Source organism: Quercus lobata, chromosome 5 (genome assembly GCF_001633185.2).
Source record: "Quercus lobata isolate SW786 chromosome 5, ValleyOak3.0 Primary Assembly, whole genome shotgun sequence".
Taxonomy (NCBI): domain Eukaryota; kingdom Viridiplantae; phylum Streptophyta; class Magnoliopsida; order Fagales; family Fagaceae; genus Quercus; species Quercus lobata.
The window spans coordinates 87,724,134-87,745,797 of NC_044908.1; the positions used below are offsets into that span (position 1 = coordinate 87,724,134).

The window sequence follows — 21,664 nt, forward strand, 5'->3', positions numbered from 1 at the left end:
AAAAGATGATTAGCAAGAAAATGGGTTGAATAGACAACTATACACCCTAACTGCAAATTTGATGTATTTTTTTGCAAAACATAATGGTTATTTAATCATGAAGCATACAAGGAAAGATAACAAAAAGGTGGAATGATATAGTTTAAATATTCTTTGTCAATCATAAATAAATAATGCAATCCTATGCATACTTCCAGAATTTCTACAATTTAATGATAGGCTAACAAGAAAAGGGTAATGACCAAAAAGCAGAGCATAAGCCCAACTTCTGCATGAAGTACAAATTCAAGCAATAAAGATTAATTACCTGAGCCGCAGAAGTTGCACCATGCCGTTTTGGCCGCTTACTCCGATCAGGTGCAATAATTGGGTTCTCAAAGTTACTCACCAGTTCATCTTTCGGAGGTTCATATGGAGGCACGTTTTCAAGTTCTGCTTTACAAGCAGCAAGAAAAAGTTAGCTTTAATGATTCTTTGTTACCGAGATTCTTCTTGCAACCTCACGTGTTCCACTTCTTTATATTTCTTTCTAATACCCCTTAGGAAAAAATATAAAGAAATGGAAGACCTGAGGAAGCAAGAACAATCTTGGAAACATAGAATAATTAAAGCTAACTTTATCTTGCTGCTGCTGAAGCAGAACTTGAAAACATGCCTCCATATGAAACTCCAAAAGATGAACTTGTGAGTAACTTTGAGAACCCAATAAATAATGCAGCTGATCTATATTTTCTGATTCAGAAAAACTGGCATATTTCAGTAACAAAGGATCTAGAAATTTTTTCAAGCATGGCAGACAGTTGTGACCAATCTAAAGGTGATGGGCTCTCATTTTTTTCTTTAAGTGTGCTTGTGTGCGTGCATGCGTGTGCATGTGTGTGTGTATACTTTGAAGAAAGCAATAACTTATGCATGTGTGTATACTTAGAAGCAGTGATATCTACAAAATGAATGTGCCCAACCTGTTTCTCCGAGCTCTTTAACTTATGCAAGCATCCAGCAATTTTTGCAAATCCACCTATATCTGAGGTTTCTGGATCAGATTGACAATTTACATTTGCTGATTCATTTTCATCTCCTTCTTCTATGCTCTCAATCTTTTCATTGTAATTTTGGCAACGGATGCAGTTCATCTTTTCATGAATTTCAGACCTACATACATAAAATACAGATATTTATACTAGAAGATAGAGTAAGTTTCAATATTATTATCCAAACATGAATATGAACTTTTGCAGCTAAGAAGCATTTCAACCAACTATTCAAGGGAATGGTAAGAGGATTTGAAAAGCAAAAATAAAAATAAAATGGAATAAATTTGGAGAAGGTGTCATTAGATATCATCTTATCTATTTCAACAGTATCAATGTGTCACAGTAGTGATAGGATGACCAATTGTTGGTAGGACCAGCAGTTATAATTAGTACTACGTTTAATGGAGAGAAAGAGAAGGAGACCAGAAGATAGATCTATCTAAATTGACACTTTATTTGAAACCTACAAAACAGTAACAACTCTAGTTGACAAAAGAGAAACTATGGCATCAGGCCATGTATAGTGTACAAAACAATCACAAGAATAAAAAGAATCTGCCTCATTGGTTTTTACTATATAAAAACTATGTATTTACAGCTAATTAAACTTAACAGAATGTCCCTTCAGCAAATTCATTCACTGTTGTAGTGTAGTTAATTACAATCACCCCGGAAACATGAGAATTATATGTCTCTACTAGCCTTAGGCTTACATCCACAGGCAGCATAAAGGATAAAGTCACATTGACAAAATAAAGAAATTATAATGGTGGTACAAAACTCTCACAAAATCCAAAACCCAAAGAGATCTCTCTCACAAATAGAAAGATTGGTTTAAGTGTTTTACAAAGAGCTACCTGCATATTTAGATAATTTCTCTCAAGTTGACTTTAGAGGTAAAGTGACTAAAAATCCTTAACCAAGTAGGACTAAGCAGTACTTGTCAGTTCTGTCGTACACAGGGAGGAGAGGAATCACAAACCCAAATTATTAATTACCCCAGATCCCAGATAGCTCATACCTTTGGATGATTGCACAACTTCTTAAGAGCTGTTATATAAGCCAACATCTTTGACTTTGACTGCTTCATCTCTTCAGTGATCGCCCGTTTAACCTGTGTTTAGGGGCATGGAATAACAACCATGTCAGACACAGAAACTTGTTATTAACCACTAATTACTTAGATGCACAGTAGCTGAAGAAGAGTGAGAACCTACATTTTTGGAATGTATAAAATGGTTGTATAGGTCTGATTGGAGAGGAGTTAACTTGCAACAAACAACTTCAACTATCTGCAAATCGGAAAGAATCAGAAGCCACAGATTTTAAATACCACAATGTTTAGATTGTTACAGAAAAAGGACAAAGATGGAAATTATGTAGAAAGGGTTACTCTAACAAACCTTGAAAATGATCAAGAAAATTTGCATATAGTGTCTCAGAAAATAATTTTTACTGATTATGCTAGTTAAGGTACAACTAAAGCATTTATCCATAAAGTTTCTTATAATCTAAAATGTGCATAGGGAATAAGTGGAACATTTTCAGAAAAAAAACTCAATCTAACATCTCAAGTCACCATACTGTAATTTGCAGACTGGATTGCCGAGTATTAGATCTACATAATCTTGGCATCCCTTAAATTCCTCATAATCATGGAAATTAAAAATAATTTTTCAGAGCACAAAAGATTGTGTCTGAAGTTATTCTATCAACCTAGATAACAAGAGAACAAGAGAACCATAGATAACCATAGATAACCACAAACAATGTACATTAAATCATTTTGGCCACAAAAATAATTTCATGAACTTTTGAACACCAGCTTGAAATGTCCAGTTAAAGGAATAAGGTATCATTTGAGTTACCTTTTTTGAACCTTACGCTTTCTCGTATAATAAGGAGGAGGTCTTGCATGTCCTTCGTCAGATGCCTTCGGCCCAGCGTTGTGTCCATGTTTGTGCCCCCCTGTCCCACAAGGAGGTGCCTTAGATATGCGTTTTGGCCGACCTTCTGCCGCTGCAGCTAACCCAACAGGCTGCTCAGGCTGAACATGGGGTGGGCCAATGGATGTACTGTGGGAAGGTGGGTCCTGTTGCAAGTCAGGAGGGGTTTGATCAAGACCCAGGTCAAATGATGGAATAGGTGATAGCTCAGGAAATGACCGTGGGGTGGGTGGACGCATGTCAGACCCAGGACAGGCATGTGGGGTGGGTGGAGGGATGGTGGGACTAGGGGACTCATGTGGGGTGGGTGGAGGGATGGTGGGACTAGGGGACTCATGTGGAGTGCCTAAAGGGATGGTAGGGGTAGGGGATGGATGTGAGGTGGGTGAAGGGATGGTGGGGCTAACGGATGGATGTGGGGTGGGTGAAGGGATGGTGGGGCTAAGGGATGGATGTGCGGTGGATGGAGAGGGATCGAGGGTAGGGACAACCTGAGGGGTAGCAACAGGTGGACGAGAGCAACGTCCGGCAGGAGCTGTGCTCGTGCTTGGGCTCTCAGTAGTGCTTGGCCTCTGAGTAGGCGCTGCCGCAGGAGTAGCTGCCTCCTCGTTCGGGGCCTCAGGTTCTCGAGATCGTACACGGCCAATCTCATGCACTGCCTCCAGCACATTAATAATGTCATTGTGCTCCTCCGTGCCCACTGGGTGACGGCGCATCATACGGACATATCCTTCAATCTGCACATGGAAAAACCAAGTATATTAATAATGCAATATCAAAATGAAGAAAGCCAATCAATAGTATAATAAAGGTTGGTTCCAAATTGATACGGCAACTAATAATTGGAAAACATTACCTCTCAACATATATTACTACATAAAGTGTTAAGATTACAATGTTGACATGGATGTATATGTTTACTAGAGGATCAAATGAGGTTAATTTACTAATGAGGTTAAATCTCATTTGATGCTCTAATGAGGTTAATTTACTAGAGGATCAAAAATGTTTTAGAAAGACCACTAGAATTGGCTAAATCTATCCCATATCCATCCTTTTGTTGGTCCCCTATAGATGGTAACAGTACAGTCCACTCTTTACCAAAATGGTGTTTAAGATCGAAAGCTACTGGCTATTTTGATCTTTGTAATTGCCCTACTTGTTTTGTTAATCTTATCATGGAAGAGGCTAGTTCTGTTGTAGATGTTTAATTTTTTTTGCTGCTGTTGGAATAAATTTTTTTCAGTTCATCAAAAATGAAAAGTCATTTTGCCACTCACCGTAAATAAATTTTATACTTTTGGGCTTGTACTTGTCTTTTACAATATGGGAAATTGCTGCGTTAAAAAAAGGCTTAAAAAAATTGAAGGCCCAGCCCAACCCCATAAACAAAAATGTGATAATCCAGCCTCAAGAGTCAAGACCATTTATACCTTTAAGGAGGGATAAAAGAATGAAGACCTTATAGATGCAAGGAGCAGAAGGTAATCAAATTATGAGAGAAAATTTTAGTTAACAATGCCAAAAGGGGAAAAAACTTCAGTATATACTTCAATTCAGGCTTTCACTTCTCAACTGCAAGAAACCTATATAATTCATTAACGATTACCATTAAGAATCCAAAGTTTCATCAAAGAATCAAGCCAAACAGCAGCTGAACATCGCAAACAGAAAGAACAAGCAATAAATTTTCAGATCAATGGTCATCAAGTAATTCTATTATGTGAAATACAACAGTTAAATCTCATTTGGACTAAATTGAAATTAACTTTTGTATTAAAGATGTAGTTAGCGGATATCGTCTTCTGAAAAATGCAAATTGCCAATGCCAAATGAGGAAAAAAATTAAAAATAATAAAAATGGAAAGATGAATGTATACCACCACTCTAAAGGCTGAAATACGAGATATGACCTTAGAGCATTCCAAATTAGATTTGTATATTCCCAAAGTTCTCTATAAGGTAAATCAACTTCGATTGTCTATAAGCAATCTTAAGCAAACAACAATTTAAAAGGGAGGTTTGATGGTAAGCAAACATTGGACCACATAAGAAGAGTTCTCTAAACAGTGGTAAACTAAGTAACAAGTACGGTAAGATGTAGAAGACATGAAGAAGTTACCATTAGAATGAATCTAGCACCAGGGATATCGATAAACCTTCGAGTTATCCTTGTGAACCAATCGAAGTACTCGTGCTGTAGAGGCATATCACCAAGCACTGCTTCACAACGCCGTTGAAGGCGATGACCCCAGTCCGTGAGATGCATAGCATGTCTCCGCATCCAATCAACACCCATCTTCCCCCTCAAATCAATTGCATGAAGCACCGGGTCCGTGTTAACATCGCGGGGAATTTCTTGGATCATCCCAAATTGCCGAACGACACGATCCGGTGTATGTTTCTCTACTAGATGGAAACATACAAGCGGCACGATTGCCGTCTACACTGCCCTCCCTGCAACACACCACGGCGGAAGGTTCTCGTATTCATCTTCATACGGCTGCCACACCACCTACAACAGCCCAAAAACAAATATGCAACACATTAGGCAACTATCTTTCTATTTAAAAGTTCAGCAAATAAATATATCTTGTTCTTGAACATGTTGAACAAAGCATTTTCATACCTGGTTTGGCAACATTAAAGCTATTTGCTCCCGATACCTGTCCCTGAAGACCTGGGCAGGCCTATTTTTCTTGTTTGGGACCCACACCCACCTACAATCAAGAACAGGGAATCAATATCTACAACTTCCCAAGTAAGATAATATTATGATTAAAACTATAATGTAATCAAATATAACTACTAATAGAATCTTATAGAAATTGCCTCAATTAATAATATCACTAGAATGAAAAAAGTCCTTATAAAAACAAAGCACATACAAGCCATATGACAATGACAAAATTAGAGTATATTAACGTAATCATATATATTGAAACTCTGTTTAACATTTTTAAATGTTGACATAAATGGTTCGTACAACCCTTTTAAATAAAAATAAAAAATTTATATTTTAAATTACATGATTGTAAGCTTAGGTAATGATCACATATTGTAAATGAAGTTACTAAGGTACAGACTTACTTAAGGGACAGTGAACCACGCACTGGAGGACCATAAGCACCCACTGGTGGGCCACGCTCAACTGCCGGGCACAAAAAGGGGAATCTGGCCCACGCCCAATACTGGACCAACAATAAACACCCACCAATCTGACTAGCTTTCTTATCGCTTGCCCTGCATAACTGTCGGTACAACCATGCAAGGCAAGCACTTCCCCAACTATACCTTCGTGGGTTGCGAAGGTCTTCCAACTGCTGCACCCACATTAGATGCACCCTATCATCGGATTTGTCCATGAAGATTGTGTCCCCCAATAGCGCTAGGATGTAGCATCGTGCGTACCTATGCACTTCATCGTCTTCAGCATTAGGCGGCAGTGGATGGGCAACTTGCTCCAAAAGCCGTTTGATGAGAATCCTTTGGCCAGCACGTTCCAGATGGTCTTCATTGGTAGGTCGAAAGCCAAGGTACTCATCACACACATTCTCCCATTCTTTTTGTGTGCTCCCTGTTACAGTGTCACCATCAATAGGAAGTCCAAGAAGAACCTCCACATCCTGCAGTGTGATGGTGACCTCACCATGCGGCATGTGGAATGTGTGAGTCTCGGGCCGCCATCGCTCCACTAAGGCCGTTATCAGGCCATGATCAATCTCTCTACCCGGAGTCCTGAGAAGTCCCTCCAAACCAAGTGCCTTAATGATATCAATGACTCGATCGTCCACCATTGGCTCTCGATTCGAGAACTCTTCACTACGGGCACGACATTTAAGGGACCCTGGATCCTGCATAAAACATAACCATGGATTAACATATGACAACAAGTTGAGTGCAATAGAAGTTGTTTATAGTATTTATAACACCCACCATGGACTAACATGTGGGGTGGATTAACATACAACTTATAAACATACAACTTATTATTAATTTCTAAAAGCTAGTTAATGACTTGATGCTAACTAAGAAAATTACACTTTAAAAATATTTAGGTCATAAAATCTCTTATTGGCATCAATGTTAAACATTCGTTTTTACCGTTGACTTTACAAAATGCAATGCATGAATCAACCATCAATAGATTCTAACAATATGTTAACACAATAATACAAGAGGGATTTAGAATAAGGACTATTGCACCATGCAATTACCACACTAAGTGAAATATAAAAGTTGATGGGATTTTATATTAAAAAAAATAATATAAAATAACTTTTTTACCATATTATCTTATACATCTCATATGGGTAATGGGTGTGGTAATTTCATGGTGTAAGCCCTAGCTACTAAACCGGATTTCAATGCATACAGGAGGTTTGTTGTTTAGATTTATATGACTATGTCCACGAAGGTACTTATGTTTTTTTCTACTCTTTTTTTTTTTTTTTAATCTATATATTTCGAATCCAAAGCATCCTCTCTTTTTTTTCTCGGTCCATTTCTCTGAACTTTAATACAGTTGCAACTTACTACTGCCTAAGGCATTATACATTCAATTTTTCGAAGTCTTTTGAGATATAGGGCAGGCAAGCAAGCAAGCATGTATTTAGATTCAAATTGTTCATCGAGGATTGAGCAAGATTTTCTAAACCACATTAATTTAGCAGATGACATTCAGAACTGCATTACAATATTTTCATTTTTCTCATTAACCATGGTTTTAAAAGACCAAAGATTAAATGAAAATGACAATCACTTAGCCCCTACGATACCAATTTTTATTTTATGTGATCGAAATATATCACAATTCCTTCACATGAGAACGGATCCGGGTAAAATCCATTCCCAGGTGGAGTGATATATCTCAATGATACTAAATACCTTCTATCATACGGTTATCAGCCTCAAGATCCACCATTGTATAAAATCTGAAAAAATTGTACATCATGGGTTTGTTGTGAAAATTGATTGTTCAAATTTCTGCAGGAATTTTCCTGCATAATTTCTGCTAAAATTATTGTTGTTGTTTCTGTTATGTATGTCCACGGGTTGTATTTCTGTTGCTGCATATTTTGTTTTCTGTAGAACAGGTTCAGGATTATCTGCATAATTTGTGCTTACAGGGGGTAATTGTAATATCTGTTGCTGTTTCTGTATTCTATGTCCATGGGCTGTATTTATTTTGTTGCATATTTTGTTTTCGGCAGAACAGGTCTTTGTTCCCCTGTATTTATGCTTACAAGGTTGTTGTGTTTGTACATGTATTTCCCTTTTATCAAATAAAATTTCTATCGTTATCCCAAAAAAAAAAAAACTTCGTAAGTACTGCCAACTGCAATTTGTTGGCATCGTTTGGTTTTGTTGAACGCCTCATGGGTAGTTAGAATATCTTCTCAAACTTTCAAATGTCATTTATCTCAATTGTTAATTTAATTTTTTCCCTACCAGAAAAGTTACTGGGTTCTCTAATAGAAGAATTACCGTTGGGTTTTCTACAATAAAATGAAAGGTATGATAGCTTAAATTTTCCTCTTTGTTTCATTGTTCAATGAAATCTCTTTTCCATTTGCAATTGCTTTGTGCAATTGCTTTGATTTAGTACAAAGATTTCCTTAACAGCAACACAAATAAGACTATGAGTGCAAAAGTTTTATGGGAAAAGAAAATCTTAAAAAAAGAGATTTTGAGAACTTAACTGGAACTTAAAATAGATGGGTACATTCAAGATTTTACTTTTAAGTTAGAAAACATTGGAGGAACTATTGTCGGTAGAGAGGAAGGAATTGAACAAATGGGGAGTAAAACCAAACTTCAAAACATAGATTATGACAAAGTTTATTAAGCATATGGGCCAACATCAAAATGAAGATTATCTATTATGTGACTAATTAGTGAAGGTGAGGGAAGAGTACAAAAAATTAAAATGAAAACTCACTAGGAAATGAAAGAGGAGCCAGTTGTTGGCATTTAAGGGCCTTGACAGCCCTTCTCTTAAACTTATAGCAATTTTTTTTTTTTTGCTAAATTTTAGTTGACTATAGATTTAATTTTAATTCTGTTTTGATTCGGTTTTGAAACTTCTCTGTGATTTCGGGATAAGTTTCCCCTGTTTCCGTCAATTTATAGAATATTCTCTGTGTCTTCATTCTACCTTTTTGGAGTGCTTTGTTGTGAAAATTGGACGAAATATACGCATCAATTCTCTGTGTTCATTTTTCCCCTTTTGGTGCTTTGTTGTGAAAATTGATTGTTCAAATTTCTACAGGAATTTTCCTGCATAATTTCGTTTAAGAACTATTGTTCGATAAATCTGTGTGCTGTGATTGATGTATGTGATATATTAATTCAAGTTTCGGATACTGTGGCTTGCCATATATATAATTTTATATGGGTACAAACTTGATTCGTAAAACCTAAGGTGTTTGGGTTATAATTGATTTTGTTTTGGGTATTTGGTGTGAGATTCAATTCTGATGCATATTTGTGTTGTTGGTTAGATTGGATTGTAAGATTTTGAAATCTGAAAGTGTAATGTATTTTTGTTGTTGTAACTTTATGGTTGCTGGTAGGTGAATTTTCATTTATAAAACAATGAATGTAATTACTATTAAATTGACAGAAATTGTTTGTAATTCATTTAGTAGATCATGTTTGGTTGGAGCACACCTCTTTTTCTTTGAGTTTCATACTGTGGAATACTTACAAAGATTGTATGTGCAGCAGCCAATGTGGCATGACCACAAAAGTGAAGCTGCAAAGGGGTATCAAATATTTGATTAAAATTAAAATTGTTTGTTCAATGTTGTTCAAGATAATATTTCCTAAGAACTGAATCTGTTTTCACCAAAATGTATAAATATTGTCTAAATTTGTTGGATTCTTTTTCATATGCAAAGTTTATGGTTCTTTGTTTTCTCATGGAATTAATTTAAAGCACTAAATACATACTAAAATTTAGAAGTTGGCAATTACAAGTTACCTTAGGCTATTGGCTGTTTCTGTTATTTTGAATGGGTGTAAATATATACTAAGTTTACTTATTCATAAAAGTCACTGGTCATATGACATTGAACTATTATGTTTTATTTACAAAATATATTGTAAATTTTGCTTTAAGTTTTACTGTTTGATGTGCTTTAAGTATTTATTTATATATATTCTTGGCTAATGGAAGCCAAATTCTTTACCATCATCATATTAGAAATAGGTAATAGATTATTAAAAAGTAAAACAATCTTTCATATTTTTTGCAACTCAAACCATATTATAATGTTTTCATCCGCTTCTTTTATAGTCTCTCTTCATCTCTCTTCTTTTACAGATTTATGTAGTTCTCTACCAGATACGATGGTTTAGTATTTTGCAAGAAGAGATACCGAATCATATTGAAAGGTTTAGGTTAGCCTGACTTTCCTTTTGTCTCTCTCTTTTTTTTGGGTTACGTTTTTTTCATTTGATGTCTTTGGGTTTGAATTAATTTTTTCCCTGCACAATATAGTCAGAATTGTTTTTGAAGTATTTGGTTTCAATTAAATTTTTTTTCTTCAGTAAATTGACCTGTAAAAGTATTGTCTGTCTTATTTTTCTTAAAGTTTGGAACTTCACTTTTTAATTTTTGTTAATTGCCAAAACTTGCAAATCATCCAATCCTATTTCTTAAGATATGTGGATCAGTTTTTGGGTATTTTACTATTCAGTGTAGCTCAATGATTACATTATGTTGGTTTTGAAGGATTTGAATTTCTATTTGTGATGATTATGTAATCATTAATTTCAGTTCTTATTTCACATCCTCAACGTTATTTTTTGTTATTTGGAATTGAATTAAAATCCGGACATTTATTCTCTTTCACTCAATGTTTTGGCCTCAAGTTATAATCTTTAATTTTCTAAAAAAAAAAAAGTTATAATCTTTAATTATTTACACATTATATTTAACAATGCTTTTACTTGGTTCTTATTTAGAATAACATTTTCTTATTTCCTATTGGCTTTTCTTTTATATATGGTTGTTAGATCCATTTCTTGGGTTCTTCGTTTATCTCACTTTTCTTTTTTGATTGTCTTTACGTTTTGTAAGATGGATGGTTTAAGAACTGAATGTTTGAGGAGTAAAATTATTTTGTAATTTTTAGTAAGTAAATTTTTTTATTTTTAATGTTAATTACTGAGTTTTTAATGTAAATTTTATTGTTATTTCCTTATTGATATATGTCTTTAATTTACTAGAATGCTTATAAGTCTTTGTTTCTTTTAATTTTTGTACTGCTCAGACTATTACACTCAATTTATTGGGAGGCTTTTTTAAATGTTGTTGTTAGCTTTATTTATTTTGTTTACCTATTTATTTTTATTGTGTGTATCTTAGTGTTAGTGTACATAGCCAATCAAAAAATAGAAATAGGAGAAACATCTGTTCAAAGACCTGAAAGAATGCCGCTCCAAATGCTTCAAAAATGTCAAAAAAGTACTAAGCAAATTGCTACAAAGAAGAAAAAAAAATGAACTCTATTGTATATACTACCTTACTCTACAAGTCTTTATGTATTTCATAGTATTGTTAATTATTTTTTTTTTCCTTTAGAAGAGTAAACTCAATGTATTGAATAAAGTTGATAGATTAGAACAGCGTTACTATAAAATGTAATTATATTTCACAATTTGGTATATTAGACACTGTGATGGTCCCAAAATGGTTGATTTCAAAGTGTATAAGCTGAATGAAGAATGTAGACAACAGGATTTGCTTTATTAAAATAAATAGATTTTCCCCTATTGATCTGTTATTGTAAAGAAAAAAGTTATGTGTGTTCAGCTACTACATCTCTATTTTTTTGGTTACTTTAATTTTTCAACTAAGTCAATATAGTGTATATAATTGTATTATGGCTGTTTGGATCAGTTATATATCTGCTTGAATACATCAAAATTTTCCTTATAATGTCAATTGTGCTATTTTTCCTTCTCAATTGCTTAATGGAACACTAAGGAGTTTTACCTAAGAAATATAATAAGTTAAAACAAGTTTTTTTTTGAAATAGTATGCCATGGTTTAGATATATAAATATAACAATCTAAATTTTTCTTCCCATTTCTTTTCCTCTCTTCCTTTTTATTTTAAAAGAAATATAAAGATATCTAATTCTTACAACTTTATTACTTCTAATGAAACCATTTTTATAGCTATACACAGGTTATCATTTTGATCTCTTATTTTTTTAGGAGGGTTAGTTATACAGTGAAAAACATGTCTGTTTATTTCAATTTAATTTGTCAGGATCCTTCGTAAATACCATCAAAAATAGAGTTGTAATGACTAAGAGTCTTAACAATGTATAACATATATTTAAAGCAATTACCTGTATTTTCTTATACTTATGAGATTTTAAATGATCCCGCGCATCGCGCGGGTTAAACACTAGTATATATAAAAGCAGAGACCTCATGCGAGAGTGCATGAGGTTCTACCATGTGGCGTTCTATATGAGTTCTTTGCAATCCTCTTTATTATGAAACGATTTTTTCCAACCTTAAAAATTAAAACAATGAAGCTTTTATGTTTAGCACTTATTGCTTCATCAAAAATCAATTCAGTTCTTCCTCTCTTCTAACTCTTCACTTCTTTCCATTACAAAAACAAAGACTCTTCACTGATTCCGGACAACCCAAAAAAAATAAAAACTTTATTTCACCGTTCAAATTTAAATGCACACTATGGATAAGCACCTGACCAAGTGAGACCAAGCTTTGCACTATTACACCTTTATAATAATATTATACTTCCAAGTAATTTCTGTTGAGATCAAACCCATCTTAAATTTTTTAAATTTCATTCATTCTCTTTCTTAACTCTTCATTTCTTTCTGAGTCTCTTAACTCTTCACTTCTTCTAGCAAAAACAAAAATAAAAACAAAAACTCCTTCACTTCCCCTTTCAATTAAATGCACACTATGTACCTGTTTCTTTTGAAGATTATATATTGATAGATCAACGATTCCTCTATGAGTTCATGGACAAAAGCTCCTTTCTTAGTGGTTTGCAATGTTTGAGGGAAGACAGACTCAGGGAGATTTATGCTTCAACTTCACCTATTTTGGCCGGGGAACTAAAGTCATTAAACCCAAGGAGAAAAAGCCACCAGCCCCTAATTTATCAAACCCTTCTTCAGTATCTAAGAGGTACAAAATACTAATAGTCAATTTGTTCATTCTTTGTTGTTGTTTGGTAATGGGTTTTTGATAATCAAACTAGATGGTGGTTTGTTTCTTTTCATTTGAACTGTTAACTGGTTGAGATTTTTACTGAGCCACACCGTTTTTGTAATTTATGATTTGGGTTTTGGTGAATGATTTAAATATGTTACATGAGGATGTGATTAAGACAATTAGTTGAATTGGGTACTATTTACACCCTAAGGCAAAGACAGGTTGAGTAAATAATCTAGTTTTGTTGGGCAGGTAGAAAGATCAATGAGGAAGAAGCTTAATCAATAAATCAAGCTCCTCTATGCCACATGTAATCGGAGCACAAACTCATGTATCTGTATGGATTGGGTCACATTCAAAGCGCCAATGGAGGGAAAACTTTTGTGGGATTTGAAGTGCAAAGAGCCCAAGAGTAATTATATATTTTATTTTGAATCCAAAGTGTTTGATAAAATGCTTGACAGAAAATTTATAATTTTTATTTGGTTGTATGATGTAGCAGCCTATATAATTGACATGAGTGAAACAAATTAAATTAGCTATGGGGAAGAAAGTTGTTATTATTTTTACGTGAATAATTTTCTTTTACCTATTGAGGGGTTAAGTATTATTTGGTTGCAAAGTTTTAAATTAATCACCATAATCTACACATATTCTATGTCCTACTAAATGGTAGAAACTCAATTGTTAAAAATAAGCACAAAAAAAGAAACAATAGAATAGTAAAGGTACAAATTAAGAACTAAGTGGGCAGAAAAAATTATGTGGTGTCTCCATTATTTGAAGGTTAGCCTAGAATCTATATAAATAAAAAATTGTTAAATATATTATACGGGTACACCTTTGTTAAAAAATTGTTAAATATGTTGAATCATGTCTACCTCAACCATCATTGAAACTACTTGCTTTATTTATTTATTTATTGGTCAAGTATCATGTACAACTGTCCGCAAGAGCCTTGACAATATCAAAGTGTGTTTGTTGCTTCGCCTAGACATGAATGCAACCTTAGCACTGCTATAGTTAAAATATTATTGAAGATGCTTCATAAGATCAATGCCTTAGTTAGACATTTCGTATGACAAGGGATAGGTTGAAGGAGCTTGATATGCATAATGTATGCTTGCAATTAATTGGTTTACAATCAATTCATGGTTTGCAACAAAATATGCCTACATTCTCCGAAGTTTCTACTATAATTGTAGGTGATTTTAGCAATGAAAATATCCACCATTTATGCTATAATATATGTACAAAAATTTCAAAAACCATTTTACATAAAAGCTTATAGCATTATCCGCGCAACGCGCGGGCAACCTTCTAGTTAAAATACAAATAACCTATTTTCGACTAAAACAAATATTTTTAAATTTTAAATTCATTTAATTAAAACCAAACTAAAGTCTAGGTTCAAAAAACGAAATTCACCACACACAAAAAAAAGTGAAATCTTTAGTAGTGTGTTTTACCTGCCCATTCCAAATGGCTTCTAATCGATGGTTGGGCTGCAACGTCAACACTGACCTGTCAATGGGGCCAGGCTGCGCATGGTTAATCTGTCCAGCATTTGCAGCAGCCATACAAAAAAAAAAAAAAAAAAAAAAAAGAGATAGATATTACAAGGATCCCCCTAATTAAAATACAAATAACCTATTTTCGACTAAAAAAAATATTTTTAAATTTTAAATTCATTTAATTAAAACCAAACTAAAGTCCAGGTTCAAAAAACGAAATTCACCACACAAAAAAAAAAGTGAAATCTTTAGTGGTGTGTTTTACCTGCCCATTCCAAATGGCTTCTGATCGATGGTTGGGCTGCAATGTCAACACTGACCTTAGGGGTGTCCACGGGTCGGTTCGGGTCGGGTTTATGCCCAACCCGCAACCGACCCGCTTACATCAGGTGGCTGATGGAACGACCCGCTGCCGACCGCCGACGACATCGGGTCGAGTCGGATCGGTCTCCGGTGAACGACGGTCGGGTCGGTCGGCCTCGGTACTGAGAAAAATCACGGAATCTTCGCCGGATTGACTTAAATCCACCGCATAAGCCCAGATTTCAGAGAAAATCACAAGATCTAAGCAAAAATTGAAGCAAAAAGCACTATATCAAGCCCAGATTTGAGCAAAATCAAGCAAGAATCGAAGCAAAAATCAATCCCAGATCTGAGCAAAATCGAAGCAAAAGCACCACATCTAGCCGGATCTAAGTAAAAATCAAGCAAAATCTTCATCTCCCCACCGGATCTAAGCAAGAAAACCAAGATCTTCACCGGATTTAAAGAGAAAACCAAGATCTTCGCCGAATCTGACCAAAAACTACCAAACTTCTCACCGAAATATCGACAAATTTGAACGGATCTGGGTAAAACCGGCGTTCTTTCTTCGCTTTCGTCGGTCGGATCGGGTATATCGGGTTTTGAGGAAGAAAACCCGCCATCCGAACCGCCTAAAACGGTTTTTGGTGGCGGAGACCCGTCTCCGACCATCACCGGCGTCGGGTCGGCCGGTTTTCGGGTCGGCCCGGACGGTTTGGGCGGGTGGGTCGGTTTTCGGGTTCTGATGGACACCCCTAACTGACTTGTCAATGGGGCCAGGCTGTGCATGGTTAATCTGTCCAGCATTTGCAGCAGCCATACTGCACAAAAATGATAAGCAATTACCACATACTAGACATTATTGAAAACAAAACAAAAACAACCTAAAAAATATTGTCAATAATAATACATAATGAAACAAGGTATGCATTTGATGTTACATCTAACTTTTTCTTTTATATAGGTTATTTGAACAAACCTCTAACAAAACCACAAAATACAAATAATTATTACTTTCAAGTTGCATCCATCTAATAGGTCAAAAATAGAGCACAAAGGAACAATCTCTGTCCCAAAGCTTTAATTAAGCAACTTGTTGTTGTGTATGTATTGCATGGTTTGCAGAGTGCATATGAGAGAGAGAGAGAGAGAGAGAGAGAGAGAGTGAGTGTTCAATAATTTGAATAACTGATTATTGACAATTATATGGCATTAGATTTTTTATTTATTACAATATGCAAAATATGAGAAATAATTTTAAAAAAGAATTCAATATGCAAAATAATTTAGTTTAGTTATCTAAAAGAATTCAATATTCAAAATGCTAAAGCAATATTTACGTTTGAAAGAATAAGGAATAACATTGAATGCACCACCTCCTTGGAATTTTGCAACTGTAACTACCTGCATGTTTATGCTTTTATGTTTGAAAGTTTAACTAAAAAGCTAGGCAGTAACTAAGATGCCGTTCTGCCAAGGCTTGTCATGGACATTTATAATTCATTCACTAAAAAGTGGTAGGGCACAACATGGAATAAAGGGAAACAAAAAGAAATTAAGAAATAAAAAAGAAGGCGGCATTTCTAAAAGACGATATTATTGCAAAGAAAGTATTATAATAAATTGACAATTGAAAATATGTATCTTTGTTTCATTTGCTAGGGGAAAGAATCCCATGTGCATGTTGCCATGTTGTTAGATATAGGAACAGGTTGTTTCAACCGGAAGTAATCTAACTAAACTATATCTACAATAATCTATGCAATTAGTTCTGTGTGAAACTATTAGCACATGCTGAAAAGACCAAAGGGGGGGAATCAAACTTTTTCAAATGGGATTTTAATAATGAGATTGTACAAGACAGATACCACATATAAAAAATATATGTGGTGGGAGGCAGAAAAGACTTAATGACAAGGCCAAGGGTATTGATGGGAAAGCTCTGTAAGGGTATTGATGCAGGAATAAGATAGGTTTTTTAAGGCTGCACTATTTATTTGCGTTTTGATGGGAAGGCTCCCTCAACCAAAAAAAGAATCTGATACAAGGAAATAAACTTTGTTCTTATGACTTAATTTACGTTTCCAAAATAATTTACGTTTCCATCTAAAAATGGAGAAAGTAATATTTTCCTCAAAACAATCTAATTTTGGTCAAGTGATGGTTTCAAAAACGACTGCTGTATTAGATATTAGGAATTTAGGGGACATGTATTCCTAGTCACTTCTCATAATAAGACTTAAAAAAGAGAGTCAAACTTGGCCAATGTATGCTTCCTATATAGGAATTGGTGACTTTTTTTTTGGATGAAATTTCAAATTGAGCTCAAGTTTTGGGCTTTTGAATAGTGGTCTAGCTAAGTACATATCTTCTATGGATTTATATTTTTGGATATTAATAGGTTCCATGTTGTTAGTCCCCAATTAATAGGTAAGGAAGTAGAATCACTGGACTAATGGGCTTTGTTAATCTTTGTTTTTTTTCAGATTGATCCACGCCATCGTTATGGACACAATTTACACTTTTACTATGATGTCTGGTCTGATAGCAAGAGCACCCAACCTTTCTTCTACTGGTACTCATGAAAATTAACTTTTTCTTTCTTGGTATAATTGCTTTTGATTTAGCCTTATCCTTCTTTATCACTGATTTCTAACTTTATTTTTCTCCTCCTCTGAAACTGAAGGTTGGATGTTGGTGATGGTAAAGACCTAAATCTTGAAAGGTGCCTAAGGACTGTTCTACAACGTCAATGCATCGCGTATCTTGGACCAGTAAGTATTACTAATCATACCATCTGTTACTGCATTCCAATAATACACCCCCTCTCCATTTTAAATGTGTTCATTTCATGGTTTAGATTAAATATTACAAATTTAAGTGTATCCACTGCAACATCATTTAAAATTTTAAGTAACATGGCTCTTTATACATTAGATCCAAAAAATAATATCTTAACTGTGAAATGGACCCCCTCCAATCTTGTTTCTTCATCAAATTTGTTGTGTTCAATTTACATGCACACACTCCCATAAGCATCTTTGCAACCTAGATAAGTGCCTACATAGATAACTAAGTGGCTTCTTATGAATGTGGATAAGTGCATATATTTCACTATTTCACTGTTATAACTTTACATTCTCTGTCGTTTGGTATTACAGAAAGAGAGGGAAGCATATGAAGTAATTGTAGAGAGTGGAAAGCTTTTATACAGGCAAACAGGGATGCTTATTAACACAGTTGAGGGTTCTAAGTGGATTTTTGTGCTCAGCACATCAAGGGCTTTGTATGTGGGTCAGAAGAAGAAAGGTGTTTTCCAGCACTCAAGTTTTCTATCGGGAGGTGCTAAATCAGCAGCAGGGAGATTAGTTGCCCATGATGGGGTTCTTGAGGTACTATCTATAACATAGCATAGACACAATTATTGATTTTTCATCATGTTGCAGTTCAATTTCTAAGCCAAATGCATCTCTCTCTCTCTCTCACACACGCACACACACGAACACACCAGCATCTTATATATTGGTCTGTCAAAGAGAAATTTGGATTTTTAAGTGCTTTGCTTATTAATTTGTCTTATTTCATTTCTAAGTGTTTATCTGCACAGCAGTACATTCTACATTTCTTATGGTCTTTCTAAAACCTACCAAAGATGAATCTGAAGCATCTGTGTTATCTGCAATCAAATACCCAAATTCATCCCCTTCAAAGCCACACCACATGTCATGCCATTTTTTTGTCCTCCTTCATCACAATAATATACTCAAACAAAAAAAATAAAAAATACTGATGTTATCTAAAATTCATCCCCGAAATTTGTCTTAATTCGAACATAAAATTCGAATCTAAAAAAGTAAGTAACTGAGAAATGGCATACTTGAAAAATGGGAAGGAATTGAAGCAACAATCTGGGAATGAAGAAGAATGCTTCTTATACAAAAAAAAAAAAAAAAAAAAAAAAAAAAAAAAAAAAAAAAAACAAACAAGAGAGTGACTGAGACTGCACCTTTTGTTTCAGATACCGCGTAGGTGAGCGAGAGAGTGACTGAGACTGGGTCGGTGAGGCTGAGAGGGTGAGTGGGTTGGGGCCGGCGTCGGCGACGGTGACGCTGAGAGAGTGAGAGGAGGAGAGGGTGAGTGAGAGTGTCGATCGGTTTGCTGAGAGCGTGAGTGAGGCGTTTGACTGATGAGGGAGAGTGAGTGGGTGGGTGGGTGACTGAAAGAGAGGGTGACTGGGTTGGGGCCGCTGTCGGCGACGGTGACGCTGAGAGAGTGAGAGAAGGAGAGGGTGAGTGAGGGTGAGCGAGAGTGTCCGTCTGTAGAGGCGTTTGACTGATGAGGGAGAGTGAGTGGGTGGGTGACTGAGAGAGAGCGTTAAATTCAAAAATATCCTATTAGAAATCGACCTTCACACACTCGGTTTCCAGGTCGTGCTCCACGTCAGTCCACGTCAATGGCACGTGACACCAACATGGAAATCGACTCTCTGATGGTCGATTTTCAGATGGCTGCCACCTGGCAATACGCCACATCAGAAGTCACGGACAACCAAAACCGACTCTGTGAGAGTCGATTTACAAAGCCCAAAATCGACTGTCATAAACTCGAGATGTTACTAACCCAATTACTTTCAAAACCGGACCTATTAACTAGATAGTTGGGAAATTAGGCCTATTTTCCAATTTCGTTCCCCAGATGAGCAAAGTGGGTTCCAGAGAGATAGAGACAGAGAGAGAGAGATATCTTGATGCTAGGTTAGGTTAGATTCACTAAAATCTTATCTGAGTACGGCGTTCAGTTTGGTTAAATTCAAAGTCTGACAACATAACTCGAAAAAGCAATGCGAATGTTGTTGCTGACGACAACTCTTTTATATCCCGTATATTTCTGTTTCGGAATTTTAGTTGGGTGTGCACCACTTTTCTGTTTCGGAATGTTTCAAGAACCCCACCTTAGCATCTAGTTGGTTTTGTTTTTAAGCCCAATAAGAAATTGACATTTGTTCTAAAAGAGACACATCAGCATACTGAATCATTTAACCTAAAAAGATGAAATTTACTCTGAAAAAATTTCAAAGACCAGCCCTCTCTTGCTCTTGTCCTTTTTGCAAAATCCAAAAGGGTAATTACAGCAATCCGTTTGGCTCGAAATCACTTTATCTATACGTGGTTTAAAAAGTATCATTTTATCCATTTGAGTTAAGTCCCTTTTTTTTTTTCATAACCCACCTCTATTAAAAATATAGGTAAAAATAGTGGTAATTGAGGCTTTTGGAATTTACTTTCCTAGGGATTTAAAAAAAAAAAAAAATTGCGATTCAATTATGAGTTGTGAAAGTTTGAAATATGGACAAGATATTTGCATGGTTTTTAGTGCAAGTGATTTAATACATTTTTTATAAAAAATATCATAAAGATCATGATTATTGATGCCACTCTAGACATAAAATCCTCTAAGGCACTTTGAAGAAAACTTCTTAACTCTTCAAGGCTATTGAATAAGTTTGCTAAACCTGATAATGGACAAAGTGTAGTTTGCAAGCTACTTGTAGATTTGTGCTCCTTTATGGAGAGTACGCATGAGCTGAGTGATTGGCTTCATTCCAAGGTTTGGATTTAATTTGGACACTCCACCCTTTTGTCACATGCCTTCAACATGTTCTTCAGCTAAAAGCGAACGATTTGGTATCGCTGAATTGATTACCTCTCTCTTCATTGATATTGATATATTTGCTAATGAAGTAGCAAGAGATTGATTTAGCAAAGGTGACCACGAAAGGCTTTGTATTCACCTCTCTTACTTTGAGAAAAAGCCTCAAATTTGTTGAATAAGGTCTAGACTTGGGTTTCTTGTTGCAGCAGAATCGTCCACTATCCTTTTACACATCTCCACACTGTTAATGTTTTCATGAATCTTTATTGGGGCAATGACCACTTTTGTTGTAGAAAATAATCACATTGGATGTGTGGTTGCATTGAGAAAGTTTAAGAATTCAATATTGAATTTTGTGGTAGGATATCTCGTGAAAAGACCTGCTGGAATTCAACATAAAATTTTGCTATAGAATATTCTGCTATGAACAATCTGCTGAGATATCTACACTTTGACTTCTAAAACTTTCTGCTACGAAATATTCTACAGATGAACATTCTGCACTTCTGAGATTCAGCAGATTCTACTGTGAACAGTCTGCCAAAGGATCTGTACTTTTTGCTACGAAATTTCTGCAAATGGACATTTTACACTTTCGGAAAAGTTTGTTGAAGAATACTTCATGGAGGAAATTGCGATTCACAGTAGTTTTGGTTTTGCATGTTGACGGGGGCCCTTTTTGTGCGTTGCCATGTGTCTTCCATTGGAGGGGTGACTTTGCTTGACCCGGATTTATTTTGGAGAGTTCAATCCGGAACTTGACATCGGGCTACATAGACCAATGGCTTTCGGTGCATTTTTAAGCCTACAAAATAGATAAAACTCAAAGTCTAAGAATCGTGATAATGGTTGAAATAAATAAATAATATGTTTAGCATAATAGCTTTGATTGAATGACGACTTGAGAATCATTATTATGTATATTAAGTGATGTCCATTAGAATGATTAATTAATTGTCATATGTCCAATAATGGGATGAGTCCAATAGTCCATATCCAGCTG

General features: G+C 35.2%; 1 protein-coding gene and 1 long non-coding RNA gene across 4 annotated transcripts in view; both read left to right on the forward strand.

The window, feature by feature from the left end:
* LOC115991802 (IQ domain-containing protein IQM5-like) overlaps positions 1 to 18,554 on the forward strand; it is a 28,025-nt gene extending 9,471 nt beyond the window's left edge. The window contains exons 2-4 of one of the 3 annotated variants that reach the window (XM_031115732.1): positions 17,496 to 17,584; positions 17,696 to 17,783; positions 18,171 to 18,554. In XM_031115732.1, the coding sequence (XP_030971592.1) occupies positions 17,496 to 17,584; positions 17,696 to 17,783; positions 18,171 to 18,419 (426 nt within the window). In that variant the 3' untranslated portion in view covers positions 18,420 to 18,554. Of the gene's footprint in view, positions 1 to 16,932; positions 17,029 to 17,495; positions 17,585 to 17,695; positions 17,784 to 18,170 lie in introns of those variants that run through there. The other 2 variants (XM_031115731.1, XM_031115730.1) reach the window with 2 other exon arrangements.
* LOC115991803 lies at positions 10,332 to 11,749 on the forward strand. Its single transcript, XR_004092341.1, has 2 exons — positions 10,332 to 10,384; positions 11,355 to 11,749. It is a non-coding gene; the product is annotated as an uncharacterized LOC115991803 (long non-coding RNA).
* Positions 18,555 to 21,664: the final 3,110 nt, after the last annotated feature.